The 18,287-nt window shown below is 43.0% G+C and overlaps 1 protein-coding gene across 1 annotated transcript in view; it reads right to left on the reverse strand.

Moving 5' to 3' along the window:
- LOC124803064 overlaps positions 1-18,287 on the reverse strand; it is a 102,563-nt gene that overhangs the window by 24,496 nt on the left and 59,780 nt on the right. The window contains exons 4-6 of the mRNA XM_047264191.1: positions 14,485-14,718; positions 14,042-14,284; positions 9,197-10,780 (exon numbers count right to left, since the gene is read on the reverse strand). Coding sequence (XP_047120147.1) covers positions 9,197-10,780; positions 14,042-14,284; positions 14,485-14,718 — 2,061 coding nt within the window. The remainder of the gene's footprint in view (positions 1-9,196; positions 10,781-14,041; positions 14,285-14,484; positions 14,719-18,287) is intronic.

Below are 18,287 nucleotides of genomic sequence, written 5' to 3' on the forward strand. Positions count from 1 at the left end.
TTTTTATTTCCACAAACAGTTTCTTTATTTACTTTGCATTAAAGTTGTGTAACATTTATCAGCAACATAAAAGCCACTGAAAATAAAAACTGCTGACTGATGCAAAACTGAAATATATGGGAAACCTCATTACTACTCACATGGTATACATGTAAGGTGCCTGTAATTACACCACAGTTTCACAATTATTTTATGAGTTTTCAGTAAAGCAGCTGTATGAATTAAATCATTTTTCCTCTGATCATATCGTCAAATATCCTGCAAGGCAGATCTTTTTTGCATTACATTAACCATTTTTATTTACATTATCTCTCTTGAACTTATTTTAATAAAAACATTGAGTGCTTTGCATTTGGCCTACAGAAATTAGGAATTACTTTGAATAAAGATGTAATTTAAGTATGACTTAAGTGCTTATGACTAGTGTTACTGTCCCCAGTTGCTAGGAATCAGGAGCCAATGCTAGCCTCTCTTCAGAGGGTTATAGTCAACTATAATTTGTTTCCTGATTTGCAATCTTTGGCTCAGTTATAGCAAGAAACAAATGAAAATCATCAGCTGACATACAGGTGAAGTTTTTGAACAGGACCGGCAAGGGATGAAGCTGTGACTGACAAAGCCGGGCAACCATCACATTTTCCCAAAAATTCTGACAAATACACATCTGATATTTATGCTATTTGCTTCTTTCATTAACAACAGCATGCTTGCCATACAGAATAAATCAATTTGAACATACCTGTTTTGTATCATGACTACAATGTGCCATAAGGAATGACTAACAACTTTGCCTTAATGAGTTACCTGGGGGTGGGAGGTTGTGGTGGAAGAGAAAAAAAACTGAAACATATCCATCAACATTAGTTTTCTCATATTAGTCTCTGTTCCCTTCAGTGAACAGAATAGTGGTAAACTTACAGACCCCAGGAAATTGTATTGTGAATACTCATTCGCTTGTATTCACTTCCATTCCTTCTAGTATAAACAAGGCTTAAAATACACTATTTTGCCTTCTTCGTCAAACTGAAGATTCTGACTGTTGTAAAACTATATATCTATGCAGCATTACATTACATTAAAAGGAAATTAAGTGATTATTACACCAGAGAACAGGCACAAGCCATACACTAGCGGAAAACTGAGCTTTAATATCCCATGACTGGAAATTCACAAAAGTAGCATTTATTCCTCAATTCTTTAGCATATTTTCAAAATCTGTTTCTTCTTTCCTATACAATATCTTTTAAAATCAATATTCTTCATTGCTTATTGAAAAACACATTCTAAAATGTAACAGAACTTTCTGAAATGAATATTGTTTATATCAGTTATTTGGTAACATTATTGAAGAAATAACATGAAGTTGTAAGAATTTTTCTGTAGACAATACACTTGTTAAGTTACGGGGGCTACTAGTAATGATTGATTCATTTTCAAAGCTCTATATTCTTCCAAAGTATTGCATGTACAAATGTGATTGATGTATGAATAGAATTGTAGAGTCAGTAAGTTTACGTTTTGCACTCTACAAACGTTCTCAGGTCACACGACACACGTCCACGTCATAGTCAAGTTCATTCCATACCTTTTGCAGCAACATCCTTTTGATAATCACAGCAGTACTGATGCATTCTCTGAGAAGTTCTAGTGTTACTGGCAAGTGATATGTAATCATGGACCTTAATGTACCCCTAAAATAAAGCAGCACAAGGTATTAGGTCAGATGACCTGGGGACCTAAGGCAATAGAGCCACATCATCTTCACTGCTAATTCCAGTGGAGTAATGAAGAATTTGTCATTTAGGTAGAAACAAACATTGACTGATGCTCCAGTGACAGTTGCACCATATAATTAGATGATGAAATTTACAGTATCAGCTAGCAGCTGTGGAAATAACTCCAACTGCAAAAAATTCAGGTAAGAGATAGCCAACATAGTATTCTCACAGAAGAAAAATTGTGCATACAGCTTTGCCTGTGACATTTCACAAGAAACAATCTTTAGCAAATCTTATTCAAGCATCACAATTTCATGAGGATTTTCCATGTGAACACACTCACAGTTTGGTTCATTCCCACATTGTGATGCAAATCGGAAGGCACTGGTCATAATCTTTCAGTTTTAACTGCATGACCTGCAGATGAGACAGTCTGAAATGTAACTGCTCTCACAAAATCTTCCACACAGTTTGCTGCAGTATTCTAAGTTTGTGGCTTGAATGGACCTTTGAATTTTTTAGACTGCTTATAGAATTTTTCCTCAGCCCCTCTACAGTCGCGTCTGTTACACTTGGTCAATCAGCATTTTTCTGTTTGTAGAGACAACCTGTGTTCCTAAATTGTTGGTAGCAATGCAAAATACTCTGTTTACATAGTGCTTCTTTTCCATAATTCCTTCTAAACACATGCTGTACTGTGACAAAAGATAAACACCTTGCACATTCCGAACAACAGAAACTCTTCTTGCTTTGTCATCAATTTTGTCAAGGCACTGCATGCCCATTTGTAGGCACAATGAAAACTCTACTCAAGCATCAATAATCTCTGTACAGGCAATACTTTGCAAGATTCCTCCAGAGTGCCCATTAATAAGTTGGTGTAGGGTGGTGCCATTAAAGCTCCGTGGTAGTACCAGATTTCATTTTACAGTTTTGACCTTCACAAGTGAAATAACTATGGATCGGGATGTGGTTGGCTGGGAGGATTAAGAAAAAGATTGTAGGTTTGGTGTCAGGGGCATATTGGGAAAGGTTGTGTGCCAGCGCCACAAGGCCATGGGCCCGGGCCCGGGCACAGGCATGGAGATGGGGATGTTGGTGTACAAGGATGTCGCATCCACAGTGACTAGCAAGATTTCTGGTAGTAACAAGACAGGAACTGTATAAAGGCTGTGATGGAAGTGATCAGCTTACTCATGGGTCATCTTGAGGAATCTCACCTGCCCAGTCAACATCTAAAACCTCTTGTCTGGTACAGATTCACTGGTGACATTTTCAAAATCTAGGCTCATGGCAAGGATAACCTTTGCTCTATCCTCCAACACACCTACTCCCATATCCACTTCAACTGATCTTTCTCAACTCGTCGAGCCACCTTGGCAGACGCCAATCTCCACCTCTAAGATGCCTGTATAAATATATATGTCCATACGAACCATCAACAGCACCTCCTCTGACAGTTGTCATCCATTCCAAATCAAAACATCTCTTCCTTTCAGCCTTGCTACCCACGGATGCTGTGTCTCCAGTGGAATGCAGGAGTCATCAAAATATATTGATAACCTTACCAGAGCTTTTTCTGACACACACTATCCTACCAGCTCTTCCACAAACACCAGTAAACCTATTAACTAGCTACCTATCAGCACTCCTGCGATCACCAATATTATCTTGGCCTTGAAAAGTTCAGCCACAACCTCCACCAGAGCTGTAGCCCTCCTCATGCCCTGACATGCGGGACATCCTACCCCATATCCAACACACATCAGCCAAAGTAGTGTTCTTCTGCCCATTCAATCTACAGAATATACTTGTTCATCCCTATTCCAAATCTGCACCCATTGGGTCATTCCCCCATCATTGGCTCAGGTGCAAGACCTGTCCCACACACCTACCCATCACCACCTACCACAGTCACAGGCAATTCTTACCCTACAACAGGCAGTGTCACATGTGGCAACAGGCATGTTATACATCAGCTATGCTGCAATTACTTTAAAGTATTCTGTGTGGGCATAACTATAACCAACTGTCCACTTGCATAAATGGCTACTGCCAAATTATGGGAGACTGCAAACTTGACCGTTCACATGACACAACACAAATGATTTCAACAGCAGCTACACTACATGGGCCATTTGGATGCTCCCTTCCAGCACAAGTTTCTTTGAAATGTGCAGATGGGCATCTCTCTTCATTGTATCCTATTTTATTGCAGTCCAGCTGGCCTAGATCTCTGCTAACCTGTTGCCACTGCCTCACTTTACCTTTTCCCTTCTCTCTCATGTCCACACCTCTCCTTCCCCATCCAGATTGGGCACAGCCTTCACCCACCACTATTCTGCAACCCCCCCCCCCCCCCCCCTCTCTCTCTCTCTCTCTCTCTCTCTCTCTCTCTCTCTCTCTCTCTCTCTCTCTCTCTCTGCCTCTGTTTGCTGGACCCTCTGCACCCCTTTCACCTTGTTGTGTGGCTGCAGAGTCACCTATCCAAAGAGCTGTCTCTTTCCCTGTTTCCCCCTCCTTGTGTCCTTCCATGTCAACTCCCCACCACCTTCAGTTCAGGAAACTCCTTTCAAGAACTCGAAAACTAGTGTAAATGCTATTTCCTGTTACATGTTGATGTGCTCTATATATTGGTTGGTTGCGTGATTTGGGGGAGGGAATCAAACAGCAAGGTCATTGGTCCCATCAGTTTATGGAAGGATGGGGAGGGAAATAGACCATGCCGTTTCAAAGGAACCATCCTGGAATTTGCCTGAGGCGCTTTAGGGAAATCATGGAAAACCTGAATCAGGAGTGCCAGATTCGGGTTTGAACCATTGTCCTCCTGAATGCGAGTCCAGTATACTAACAACTTCGCCACCTTGCTCTGTTCTCCATGTAACAGTCCGCTACAGATGACTGACTGCTTTCCCTTATTTTACATATTACTATATTTATGAGTTTGATATGCAATTTGTTATTATTATTATTATTATTAGAAACATGAAAAGTACTGAGGTGGGTGTTTTCCTTCCTTTGTTCCCATATTTCTTTCATGCTCTTCCTGTGTGCCTCATTTCTCTCTTCAGAACATTCTGATCCAGTGTTGTTGTTTGGTTAATCCTCTTAGTCAACTTGCCATTTGTGAATTTTGGACGTGAAGATGTAGCAGTTTTGGATATTGTCTGATGGTGCAATTATGAATTTATGCCTTCAATTCAGTTGTTTTGCTATTTTTAGATTAAAAAATTTCTTGATGTACAAGTCTTTTGAGGTTTTGAAGAGTTTGAATGAGAAACTTATAAAAATCTAGATTAATTTGTTCACAAAGAAGTTGTTTTTAACCTAAAAAAGCCAAAAAGCTGATGCTGAAACAAATTCATTATTATTTCATTACATATCTACTTCATAATTAAAGTGAGAAAGAGTCAGAAATAATTATGTAGCATTTATTTTAGGTCACTGAATGAATATATATATATATATATAGACACACAAACAAACACAAACATACACACAAAATTCAAGCTTTCGCAACAAATTGTTGCCTCATCAGGAAAGAGGGAAGGAGAGGGGAAGACGAAAGGAAGTGGGTTTTAAAGGAGAGGGTAAGGAGTCATTCCAATCCCGGGAGCGGAAAGACTTACCTTAGGGGGAAAAAAGGACAGGTATACACTCGCACACACGCACATATCCATCCACACATACAGACACAAGCAGACATATTTAAAGACAAAGAGTTTGGGCAGAGATGTCAGTCGAGGCAGAAGTGTAGAGGCAAAGAAGTTGTTGAAAGACAGGTGAGGTATGAGTGGCGGCAACTTGAAATTAGCGGAGATTGAGGCCTGGCGGATGACGAGAAGAGAGGATATACTGAAGGGCAAGTTCCCATCTCCGGAGTTCGGATAGGTTGGTGTTGGTGGGAAGTATCCAGATAACCCGGACGGTGTAACACTGTGCCAAGATGTGCTGGCCGTGCACCAAGGCATGTTTAGCCACAGGGTGATCCTCATTACCAACAAACACTGTCTGCCTGTGTCCATTCATGCGAATGGACAGTTTGTTGCTGGTCATTCCCACATAGAATGCGTCACAGTGTAGACAGGTCAGTTGGTAAATCACGTGGGTGCTTTCACACGTGGCTCTGCCTTTGATCGTGTACACCTTCCGGGTTACAGGACTGGAGTAGGTAGTGGTGGGAGGGTGCATGGGACAGGTTTTGCATCGGGGGCGGTTACAAGGATAGGAGCCAGAGGGTAGGGAAGGTGGTTTGGGGATTTCATAGGGATGAACTAACAGGTTACGAAGGTTAGGTGGACGGCGGAAAGACACTCTTGGCGGAGTGAGGAGGATTTCATGAAGGATGGATCTCATTTCAGGGCAGGATTTGAGGAAGTCGTATCCCTGCTGGAGAGCCACATTCAGAGTCTGGTCCAGTCCCGGAAAGTATCCTGTCACAAGTGGGGCACTTTTGTGGTTCTTCTGTGGGGGATTCTGGGTTTGAGGGGACGAGGAAGTGGCTCTGGTTATTTGCTTCTGTACCAGGTCGGGAGGGTAGTTGCGGGATGCGAAAGCTGTTTTCAGGTTGTTGGTGTAATGATTCAGGGATTCCGGACTGGAGCAGATTCGTTTGCCATGAAGACCTAGGCTGTAGGGAAGGGACCGTTTGATGTGGATGAGGCAACAATTTGTTGCGAAAGCTTGAATTTTGTGTGTATGTTTGTGTTTGTTTGTGTGTCTATCGACCTGCCAGCGTTTTTGTTCGGTAAGTCACCTCATCTTTGTATTTATATATATATATATATATATATATATATATATATATATATATATATACACTCCTGGAAATTGAAATAAGAACACTGTGAATTCATTGTCCCAGGAAGGGGAAACTTTATTGACACATTCCTGGGGTCAGATACATCACATGATCACACTGACAGAACCACAGGCACATAGACACAGGCAACAGAGCATGCACAATGTCGGCACTAGTACAGTGTATATCCACCTTTCGCAGCAATGCAGGCTGCTATTCTCCCATGGAGACGATCGTAGAGATGCTGGATGTAGTCCTGTGGAACGGCTTGCCATGCCATTTCCACCTGGCGCCTCAGTTGGACCAGCGTTCGTGCTGGACGTGCAGACCGCGTGAGACGACGCTTCATCCAGTCCCAAACATGCTCAATGGGGGACAGATCCGGAGATCTTGCTGGCCAGGGTAGTTGACTCACACCTTCTAGAGCACGTTGGGTGGCACGGGATACATGCGGACGTGCATTGTCCTGTTGGAACAGCAAGTTCCCTTGCCGGTCTAGGAATGGTAGAACGATGGGTTCGATGACGGTTTGGATGTACCGTGCACTATTCAGTGTCCCCTCGACGATCACCAGCGGTGTACGGCCAGTGTAGGAGATCGCTCCCCACACCATGATGCCGGGTGTTGGCCCTGTGTGCCTCGGTCGTATGCAGTCCTGACTGTGGCGCTCACCTGCACGGTGCCAAACACGCATACGACCATCAATGGCACCAAGGCAGAAGCGACTCTCATCGCTGAAGACGACACGTCTCCATTCGTCCCTCCATTCACGCCTGTCGCGACACCACTGGAGGCGGGCTGCACGATGTTGGGGCTTGAGCGGAAGACGGCCTAACGGTGTGCGGGACCGTAGCCCAGCTTCATGGAGACGGTTGCGAATGGTCCTCGCCGATACCCCAGGAGCAACAGTGACCCTAATTTGCTGGGAAGTGGCGGTGCGGTCCCCTACGGCACTGCGTAGGATCCTACGGTCTTGGCGTGCATCCGTGCGTCGCTGCGGTCTGGTCCCAGGTCGACGGGCACGTGCACCTTCCGCCGACCACTGGCGACAACATCGATGTACTGTGGAGACCTCACGCCCCACGTGTTGAGCAATTCGGCGGTACGTCCACCCGGCCTCCCGCATGCCCACTATACGCCCTCGCTCAAAGTCCGTCAACTGCACATACGGTTCACGTCCACGCTGTCGCGGCAAGCTACCAGTGTTAAAGACTGCGATGGAGCTCCGTATGCCACGGCAAACTGGCTGACACTGACAGCGGCGGTGCACAAATGCTGCGCAGCTAGCGCCATTCGACGGCCAACACCGCGGTTCCTGGTGTGTCCGCTGTGCCGTGCGTGTGATCATTGCTTGTACAGCCCTCTCGCAGTGTCCGGAGCAAGTATGGTGGGTCTGACACACCGGTGTCAATGTGTTCTTTTTTCCATTTTCAGGAGTGTGTGTGTGTGTGTGTGTGTGTGTGTGTGTGTGTGTGTGTGTGTGTGTGTGTGTATATATATATATATATATATATATATATATATATATATGGACACACACACAAAGATGATGATACTTACCAAACAAAAGCGCTGGCAGGTCGATAGAAACACAAACATACACACAAAATTCGAGCTTTCGCAACCCCTGGTTGCTTTGTCAGGAAAGAGGGAAGGAGAGGGAAAGATGAAAGGATGTGGGTTTTAAGGGAGAGGGTAAGGAGTCATTCCAATCCCGGGAGCTGAAAGACTTACCTTAGGGGGAAAAAAGGACAGGTATACACTCGCGCACACACACACACACACACACACACACACACACACACACACACACACACACACACACACACACACACACACACACATATCCATCCGCACATACACAGACACAAGCAGACATTTGTAAAGGCAAAGAGTTTGGGCAGACATGTCAGTCGAGGTGGAAGTAAAGAGGCAAAGATGTTGTTGAAAGACAGGTGAGGTATGAGTGGCAGCAACTTGAAATTAGCGGAGGTTGAGGCCTGGTGGACAACGAGAAGAGAGGATATACTGAAGGGCAAGTTCCCATCTCCGGAGTTCTGACAGGTTGGTGTTAGTGGGAAGTATCCAGATAACCCGGACAGTGTAACACTGTGCCAAGATATGCTGGCCGTGCACCAACGCATGTTTAGCCACAGGGTGATCCTCATTACCAACAAACACTGTCTGCCTGTGTCCATTCATGCGAATGGACAGTTTGTTGCTGGTCATTCCCACATAGAATGCTTCACAGTGTAGGCAGGTCAGTTTGTAAATCACGTGGGTGCTTTCACACGTGGCTCTGGCTTTGATCGTGTACACCTTCCGGGTTACAGGACTGGAGTAGGTGGTGGTGGTGGGGGGGTGCATGGGACAGGTTTTACACCGGGGGCGGTTACAAGGGTAGGAGCCAGAGGGTGTGTGTGTGTGTGTGTGTGTGTGTGTGTGTGTGTGTGTGTGTGTGTGTGTGTGTGTATATATATATATATATATATATATATATATATATATATAAGAACAGCTTTTCATTTGGCCATAATTATGGACCCTAATAAGATACCACTATTCTATTGCTATTATTACACCTGTTAATGACACTGAAGACTGTAAGCTACATAACTAAAAATAAAAGAAATAAAATAAAATAAAAAAAAACAGAAAAAACCCTATCTTAACTCACCTCTTCTGGTTCCAGTTTCCTCTTATTTGATTCCATATTTTCTGATGATGACATCCTTAGGACAGTCATTTTGTCAGATGAGACACTACGTGAACTGCTGACACTGCATGATTTTGTCTGTGATGATGCTGTACTTCTTGTATTTGTTGCTTGCTTTCCTGAGACACTGAAGTTTTTAAGAAAATTTGGTTGTTCAAATTTCCCACCAAACAACTTTTCCCATAACAGGCTACCAATTTTTTGTTTAAAATCAAACATGAAGAAGATAAAGGTACCCTGAAGACCATTTAAGATAACAAAAATGTACCAAACTGCCTCAACCTCTGAGAATATTGCAATTATTCCTGATACCCAAGTTAGTCCCATAATAATAAATAGTTTTAGATACAAATAAAAACGTATTTTATCTCTGTTGCCAGAAATACCTCCAGATGCCTGCACTGGCATTGTTTGTCGAGTTGACTGTGATGTTTCACAGTTTTCATTTTTTCTTTTTCGTTTTATGAATTTTATACTGAGTTTCATTTCATTTAGTCTGTAAATAGTTATCCCAAAGAGTACAATATTTATAACAACTATTACAAACATAGGAGCTACAAAATATATCAACAATCCGAGTGGGCTTCCAAACCAGCAAGTCATTTTATGTACAGCATAATTTGGTCTTAAGTGCATTGGAAATGTAGAGGTATTATCAAATACAACAGCAAGAACAACTATCAGCAATGGAATTCCCCAAGCATAGATTGCATACTTCCAGTAATGACATCTTGTACCAGAAGAATACCCTTTCACTCCAAAGGTCCTCCATATGTCTAAACTCATAACATTCATCCAAAAAAATGAGGAAAGAAATAGATAATGAATGAGGATTGCTATTGTAACACACAGGGAATGAGGTACAGGCACAACTGGATATATACCCAACAGAAATATTAACTGTACAAGAAGTAGTGCTGTTGTCAGGGAAAAGAGGTTCATAGCTGGAAGATTGCGCAGTTTTGGAACTAAACAGAATATGGCACTATGTAATATGAGGCAAATCACTGATAATGAAAGACACACAGTTGACACGTATCCTTTAAATATGTCCTTAGAATAAGGAATGTCAAATACATTGCAGACTTTTGCATAACCATTGTCAAAAATCTCAAACAATCCATTTGGTATCACTGCAGTAGAAGTATTCAGAGTCAGCTGAATGCTGTCATTTACAAGAATATATTCATTTGGTGCAAGTGTTATTACAAAGCAAGAAACACTTAAAATACTGCTTTGATTTGTGTGGCTCCTTGTCTTCCTTTTTTGACAGTCTGGATTGGGGATACATTTTCCATCTTCAAACATGTAGTCATCACCACAAGCATCTTCTATTCGCATGCATTTCTTGTGCAATGGGTCATATACTCCATGAGGCAACTGGCAGTTTGCTTGCTGCATGGTTTGGGAATCTGGATCCCAGTTTAATTCCAGTACTAAGCTCAAGGATGGTAAACGATGAGCTCTGTGTGATACATCAATGAAGCATTTCATTTCTTCAGGTTCCACATAGTTGCAAAGAGCACAATGGGGATTCTTGTAATACTGCAACAAAAAGAAAAGAAAAATATTTTGGTGACTAAGATGTGAAGTTTACATTCCTGTCTTTCATTGATTTGTTGCTGTGTGAAGAATCACAATAAAAATTAAAATCAGTCAACATATACCCACAATAACACATGGAAATTATTAATTTCCCTTCGAATGACATTCCAGGCCACTTAAGATTTTTCTTTGGAATTTAAAATATACTCATCACTTGCACTGCACTTAGCAGTTCTTATTTTGGATCTGTAGAGTTTTCTCATATTTATGTAATTTTCCTTGTCCTAGACACTTTTATGAGACTAACCTTTCAGAATTAATGGTAGTACCCTGAGTTTGTTAAGCTGTAGAGTGTACCACTTGGTGGTATGATGCTGTTTATATGCAATATCAGTATGATATCTTTTGGGTACAGTGGGAATTCCTTTTCTGATATGCACTTAATCTCTTTCAGCCAATGGAAAAGCAATCATTACAATCCGTTATATGAGACTAACCAATTTCCTTTAACTTTTCTATCATATGTTGATGTTGAAAATATAATGTAATTGGATAGAATAAAAATCCATTCACCAAGTGGCAGCAGGAGAACACACATATAAGAGAGGGTTACGTATGCAAGCTTTTGGAGCCAGTGGCCTCTTCTTCTTCTTCTTCCTCTTCTTCTTCTTCTTCTTCTTCTTCTTCTTCTTCTTCCAGCAGAAGGATTGAAGAGTAAGGAATAGGGGTGAAGAAAAAGGCTTGATGAGGTTTAGAAAAAGGTCTAGAGTTCATAAGTCACCCAGAAACCTGGGTCAGGAGAGACTTACCAGATGGAATAAGAAGGAAAGACTAAGTGTTGGGGACTGCATTGGATGAGATTTGAAAACCTGAGAGCTTAAAGGTGGAAAACAGGGTAATATGCAAGAACATTTCCTCAGTCAGCCCCCTTCTGATTCCAAGCCTATGATATTCTTCCTGCTCAGCTTAATCAACTTTATACAGGCTGTACATCAAGTCCAGGAACACTTTCAATTATTTCTTGCACAAGAACTAAACATTGTACAGATGTCTTACATATTACATTTTGAAGAAAAAATCTGAAAGTTTTTTCTTATAAACATTCGATAAGCAAACCATGAGTTACTTGGTAGTCACTTCCTGTATTGTCTCCTGGAGCTCTGCTACGTCACATGGTAGAGGCGGTACATACACCAAATCTTTAACGTGTCCCCACAGAAAAAAGCCACATGGAGTGAGATCTGGCGATCGGGGAGGCCATTTCATGAAACAGCTGTCCCCTTCTGTAGCACGGCCGATCCATCGATGCATCAGCTCCGTGTTCAGGTACCTGCAAACTTCACAATGAAAATGGGGTGGAGCCTCATCCTGCAGACAGATAAACAGAGAGTCCGATTGCATTTGAGACATCAGTCATTGCTGCAATATGTCTAAGTAGGAATATCCAGTGACAGTGCTCTCGTTGAAAAAGAATGGTCCGTACAGTTTTAGACGTGACAAGTCCCAAAAAAATTTATCTTTGGTGAATCACGCTCAAATTCAATGCATTCATGTGGATGTTTTGTACCCCATATTTGACAATTATGCCTGTTCACTTTCCCATTAGCGTGAAAAGTGACTGTCACTAAAAATTAAGCAATCAATAATGGCATCCACATCCTCATTGAATTGTTGCAACTGCGAACAAAACTCAAAACGCTTGTCTTTGTTGTCTTCATTGAGCTTCTGCACTAGCTCCAATTTGAATGGTTTCATAGACAGTTTCTGTTTCAGGAGTTTCCACACTGTCATTGGAGCCATTTCGAGTTCAATAACGCACAGATTTCTTTGGGCTCCTTATGAATGTCTATTGTACACACTCCACATTCACTTCACTCACACTGGGATGTCTGCTTTTCATTGCGAGGCCCAAGCAACCCATCATAACTAATTTGTTGTGCCAGTGGTAAATGGCATTCCTTGTTGGTGGCTTCTTACTGTACTTGGTTCTAAACATCCATTGAACAGCTGTAGCACACTTGTTTTTGTCAAACTCCAACACACAGAAAGCTCGCTCCACACCTGAACTCGCCATGTTCGCGACAGTTGGCAGATCGCCTGCCCATAAAAGGCTAAGTTCCTGAATTCTAATCTCAGTTCAGCACAGAGTTTTCATTTGCCAGGAAGTTTCATATCAGTGCAAACTCTGCTCCAGATTGAAAAATTCATTCTGGAAACAGCCCCCGGGCTGTGGCTAAGCCCTGTATCCACAACACCCTTTCAATCAGGGGTGACAGACCCACCAGTCTTCCAGGAGATGTCGGTAAATTTAGGAAGGAAGGAAGTGAGATGCTGACAGTGCTAAAGCTGAGAGTGTGGGTCATGAATTGTGCTTGGCTAACTCAGTTGATAGAGGACTTGCCTGCAACAGGCAAAGGCCCCAAGCTCGATTCTTGTCTTCCACACAGTTTTAATCTGACAGGAAGTTTCACATAAAATAAATAACTTGGGTTCACCTAAACCTGTTTCGTGCTTCCAGACAACTTCAAAGACTCTATTGACATCAATAGACAATATTTTTGTCAACTGCAATGAATGCTCCCTCTCCTGTGTTGTCTAATCTTCCTTTTTGATATACATGCCATGTCTTTCTAAACAGTTCTGAGCAATCTACAGTGGGCTGCAGCAAGACCTCAGTTTTGAGAATAATTTGAGAGCAACAATTTTCTGGAGAGCAGTAAATTCAGGAACTTTGTTACAGATACTTCAAGACTTTACTGTCAAAATTTTGACAGCCTGAGTAACTGTAGTTTGTACACAGTCTGATTTTGGTCTCTGCCTATCAACTGGTGAGTGTTCATAGAGGATCTGCAACTACTGTCTAGCCTAAAAAAACTTCCATTTGAATTCCACAAGTCCTCTGTAACAAGAGTAGCTGTTACCTTTGTGTAGTGCACCCCTGATTTACCGAGTGATGTCCTACAATGCCTATGTCTAATGCAGAAGTACCTATTAACACTACACTCAAAAGTCCTTCATGGGGGACAAATAATGGAAGGAATAAAGGTAATCAGTCACCATGTAATCAATGCACTTACTATTCAGGATAACCACAAAAATGACAAACTGTAAGCTGTCAGTACTAAACCATCCATCACATCAGTTTTACACACACACTGCATTGTTTTTTTCTGTCTGAAAAGCTGGTAACATCTGATTCAGTGTAACAATTTACAAGTAAATTACTCAGAGAAAAAAATAGCAAAATAAATCCAATCTTACCTTACGTCTATTGCCAAATTTAAGAGTATATACAATAAATGAATAGGAATGGCACAATTTTTTTACTGCAATGTCAGTCCAATTTGCAGCACATTTGTGTTCATGTTTTATACAGCGTCTACTGCCTTTTGTGATACCACCATCATCAGCTAGCACTACATTTAATTTACACATTGGACTTTCAACATCATTTATCATTTTCCACGTAAGATTGTGTGGTTCATAGTGCCCATGAGTTATTGCCTGTATAAAGCATAAATTACAGTGTAATAACACGTCAATTTACTGTTTGTGTACATTAGAAAACTTTTTACAATAATTGCAATAGTGCTTTTTAAGAATATTGGAGTAGTATTTTTGCACACTCATTAAATTACTATGTTCTTTGATATTTGCTCATACACACTTATTTTCTAAAATTTGTATTGGCAGTTGGTTGATACCTGGTTCACTGTAAGATTGTCTGTACAATCAAATTTTAAAGTCAGTGATGCTAAATCATCATCTTGATTGTGACATATTGCACAAAAAATGTTCTGATACCAGACACCTGTTCTGGTGTTCAACACAGGAACATCAAATTTGTAGTCATATTTTTCTTCTGGAATACCTTCAAGTGTGCAGAGTTTTGAAAATCTGTCTTGAAATGGACATGATCTCACCATATATAGTGTGTGCTGCAAGAATGCATTTTTGTATTAATAAAACATTTCTTAAGACTCCAATAATTGTCATAATTACTTAGGTTCATAAAAACTATTACTTGCTTCCTTTCATTTTACTGGATAAGAAGTTGTTATTTTAATTAAAAAAGTATTTGAGACAAATCTATGTAATGTAGACTCAAACACTTATTAGATATTGTTCCAAAACTTAATTTCTGAGTTACAAGTTTAAATTATGTATCATTTAAACTTCCAAAGTTGTGACTTAGTAAACAAGGTGTCTGACTACTTCTTCATCATTAAGTTTTGTTCAAAGAGTAATATGAATTACACCTGTGCGAAACTAATGTTGTCAATATTAATTACATTACATTAATACTTGTTCCATAGATCATGAATGTGACATTTCATAATGATGTGGAACATGACAGGTTAACATAAGTTTTCATTACACACAAAAAGATTTTTTAATCAAACAGGGATTTCAATATGTCTTTCCGTTAAATTAATTTTTTCATTTGTGCGTGTTCCTTATAATTCAGCTTGAATGAAATGGAAGCCGTAGTACCTGTTAGTGTCCTCAAACAAAAAATTGTGCAACAGATGGGAGAAAGCGTATGTCACTCTCCTCTACAAGTAGGATAGCTGAAGTGATCCACAATATTACTGTGTAATATCTTTGATTGCTATCTTCTGTCGAATAGTAAAACATATACTGAGCCCAATCATGATGAAGTATGTTGAGCAGAATGACTTTCTCCATACCAATCAGTATAGATTCCAGAAACATTGGTCATACACAACATAATTCATGCTTTTTTCACAGAACATCCTAAAAGACATGCATCCAGTAGTCAGGTAAACACAGCACTCCTTGACTACCAGAAAGAATTTGATCTGGTTCCATATCTACATACATACATACATATTATAAAGATGTATGTATATACATATGTATGTATTATGTTCAAAATATTCTTCTAAACCACTGGACTGATTTCATCCAAACTTGATACACATTTCACTTGCTACCTGGAAAGAATTGCTGTTGGGGTAAGAACTGGCTACCTGCCAAAGGGGTTGGGATGGGATTGAGGGGGAAAAGAAGTGCAGCCCACAATGCATGAATATCCAGACTTTATTCATCTAGTATTTGAGAACAAGAGCACTTAGTAACTTGCAACAATCTTAAAATGTAATTTCAAACCTATGATAAACTCTTTCTTGCTGACAACCAACAAAAAGTGATGAAATTAACAAAGTTTGTTGCTTACTATATTTTCTATGTTCATTCAGTAAACCACATGAGGCATTACATTTTAATTTAGTGTTTCTTTACTAATAACTGTATTCAAGATCTATTTTGCAGGCAGTATTCACATACATCACTGAATGTACATGCAGAATTATATCATTGTGTGACATACAGTTCAGGAGATATAACATCATAAACACTAAGATGCATTGAAACTGCTATATCATCCAATGTGTTTCAATTATTAATTTCTTTGCACCTAACTTTATTTGCAATACATTTCACAGACAGTTTCTACATATGGCACTAAATGTAAGTACAAAATTATATCATTGTACACCATGTAGTTCAGGAGATGATGTGTTATAAAATTTGAGCTGCATGAGCACAAAACTGCTGGGTTCAGTTCACTAGAGGTACCTGTGAACTAAGTGTACAAGTATGTGTGAAATATATGGCACATGCATATGGGGGTAAAGACACAGGGGCAAGATATGGAGGAGGAGGAGGAGGAGGAGGAGGAGGAGGAGGAGGAGGAGGGGGGGGAGACAGAAGCAAGACGTGGAGGAGGAGGAAGGGAAGACAGGGGCAGGAGGAGGAGGAAGAGGGAGACACAGGGGCAGGACGAGGAGGAGGCGGAGGAGGAAGAGGAGACAGGGGCAAGACGTGGAGAAGGAGTAGTAAACAGGGGCAAGACGACGACGAAGGAGGAGGAGGAGGAGGAGGAGGAGGAGGAGGAGGAGGAGGAGGACAGGGGCAAGAGGAAGAGGAGGAGGAAGAGGAGGAAGAGGAGGCAGAGGAAGAGGAGGAGGAGGAGGGGAGGGGAGGAGGAGGAGGATGGGAGGACAGGGGCAAGAGGAGGAGGAGGAGGAGGAGGAGGAGGGGACAGGGGCAAGAGGAGGAGGAGGAGGAGGAGGGGAGGACAGGGGCAAGAGGAGGAGGAGGAGGAGGAGGGGAGGACAGGGGCAAGAGGAGGAGGAGGAGGAGGAGGAGGGGAGGACAGGGGCAAGAGGAGGAGGAGGAGGAGGAGGAGGAGGAGGAGGAGTGGAGGACAGGGGCAAGAGGAGGAGGAGGAGGAGGAGGAGGAGGAGGAGGAGGAGGAGGAGGAGGAGGGGAGGACAGGGGCAATAGGAGGAGGAGGAGGGGAGGACAGGGGCAAGAGGAGGAGGAGGAGGGGAGGACAGGGGCAAGAGGAGGAGGAGGAGGAGGAGGAGGAGGAGGAGGAGGACAGGGGCAAGATGAGGAGGAGAGGGAGACAGTGGCAAGACGAGAAGGAGGAGGAGGTGGAGGAGGTGGTGGAAGAGGAAACAGGGCCTAGACGAGGAGGAGGAGGTGGAGGAGGAAACAGGGCCTAGACGAGGAAGAGGAGGAGGAGGAGGAGGAGGAGGAGGAGGAGGAGGAGGAGGAGGAGGAGGAGGAGGAGACAGGGGGAAGACAGGGGGAAGACGAGGAGGAGGAGACTGGGGCAAGACAAGGAGGAGAACGAGGAGGAACAGGAGGAGGAGGAGGAGACAGGGGCTAGACGAGGAGGAGGAGACAGGGACAAGACGAGGAGGAGGAGGAGGAGGAGGAGGAGGAGGAGGAAGAGGAGACAGGGGCAAGACGAGGAGGAGGAGTAGGAGGAGGAGGAGGAGGAAGAGGAGACAGGGGCAAGACGAGGAGGAGGAGGAGGAGGAGGAGGAGACAGGGGCAAGACGAGGAGGAGAAGGAGGAGGAGGAGGAGACAGGGGCAAGACGAGGAGGAGGAGGAGGAGGAGGAGGAGGAGACAGGGGCAAGACGAGGAGGAGGAGGAGGAGGAGGAGGAGGAGGAGACAGGGGCAAGACGAGGAGGAGGAGGAGGAGGAGACAGGGGCAAGACGAGGAGGAGGAGGAGGAGGAGGAGGAGGAGGAGGAGGAGACAGGGGCAAGACGAGGAGGAGGAGGAGACAGGGGTAAGACGAGGAGGAGGAGGAGGAGGAGACAGGGGCAAGACGAGGAGGAGGAGGAGGAGACAGGGGCAAGACGAGGAGGAGGAGGAGACAGGGGCAAGACGAGGAGGAGGAGGAGGAGACAGGGGCAAGACAAGGAGGAGGAGGAGGAGACAGGGGCAAGACGAGGAGGAGGAGGAGGAGGAGGAGGAGGAGGAGGAGGAGGAGACACGGGCAAGACGAGGAGGAGGAGGAGGAGGAGGAGGAGGAGGAGGAGGAGGAGACGGGGGCAAGACGAGGAGGAGGAGGAGGAGGAGGAGGAGGAGGAGGAGGAGGAGGAGGAGGAGGAGGAGGAGGAGGAGGAGGAGGAAACAGGGGCAAGACAAGAAGGAGGTGGAGGAGGAAAAGACAGGGGCAA

Source organism: Schistocerca piceifrons, chromosome 6, assembly GCF_021461385.2.
Source record: "Schistocerca piceifrons isolate TAMUIC-IGC-003096 chromosome 6, iqSchPice1.1, whole genome shotgun sequence".
NCBI lineage: Eukaryota > Metazoa > Arthropoda > Insecta > Orthoptera > Acrididae > Schistocerca > Schistocerca piceifrons.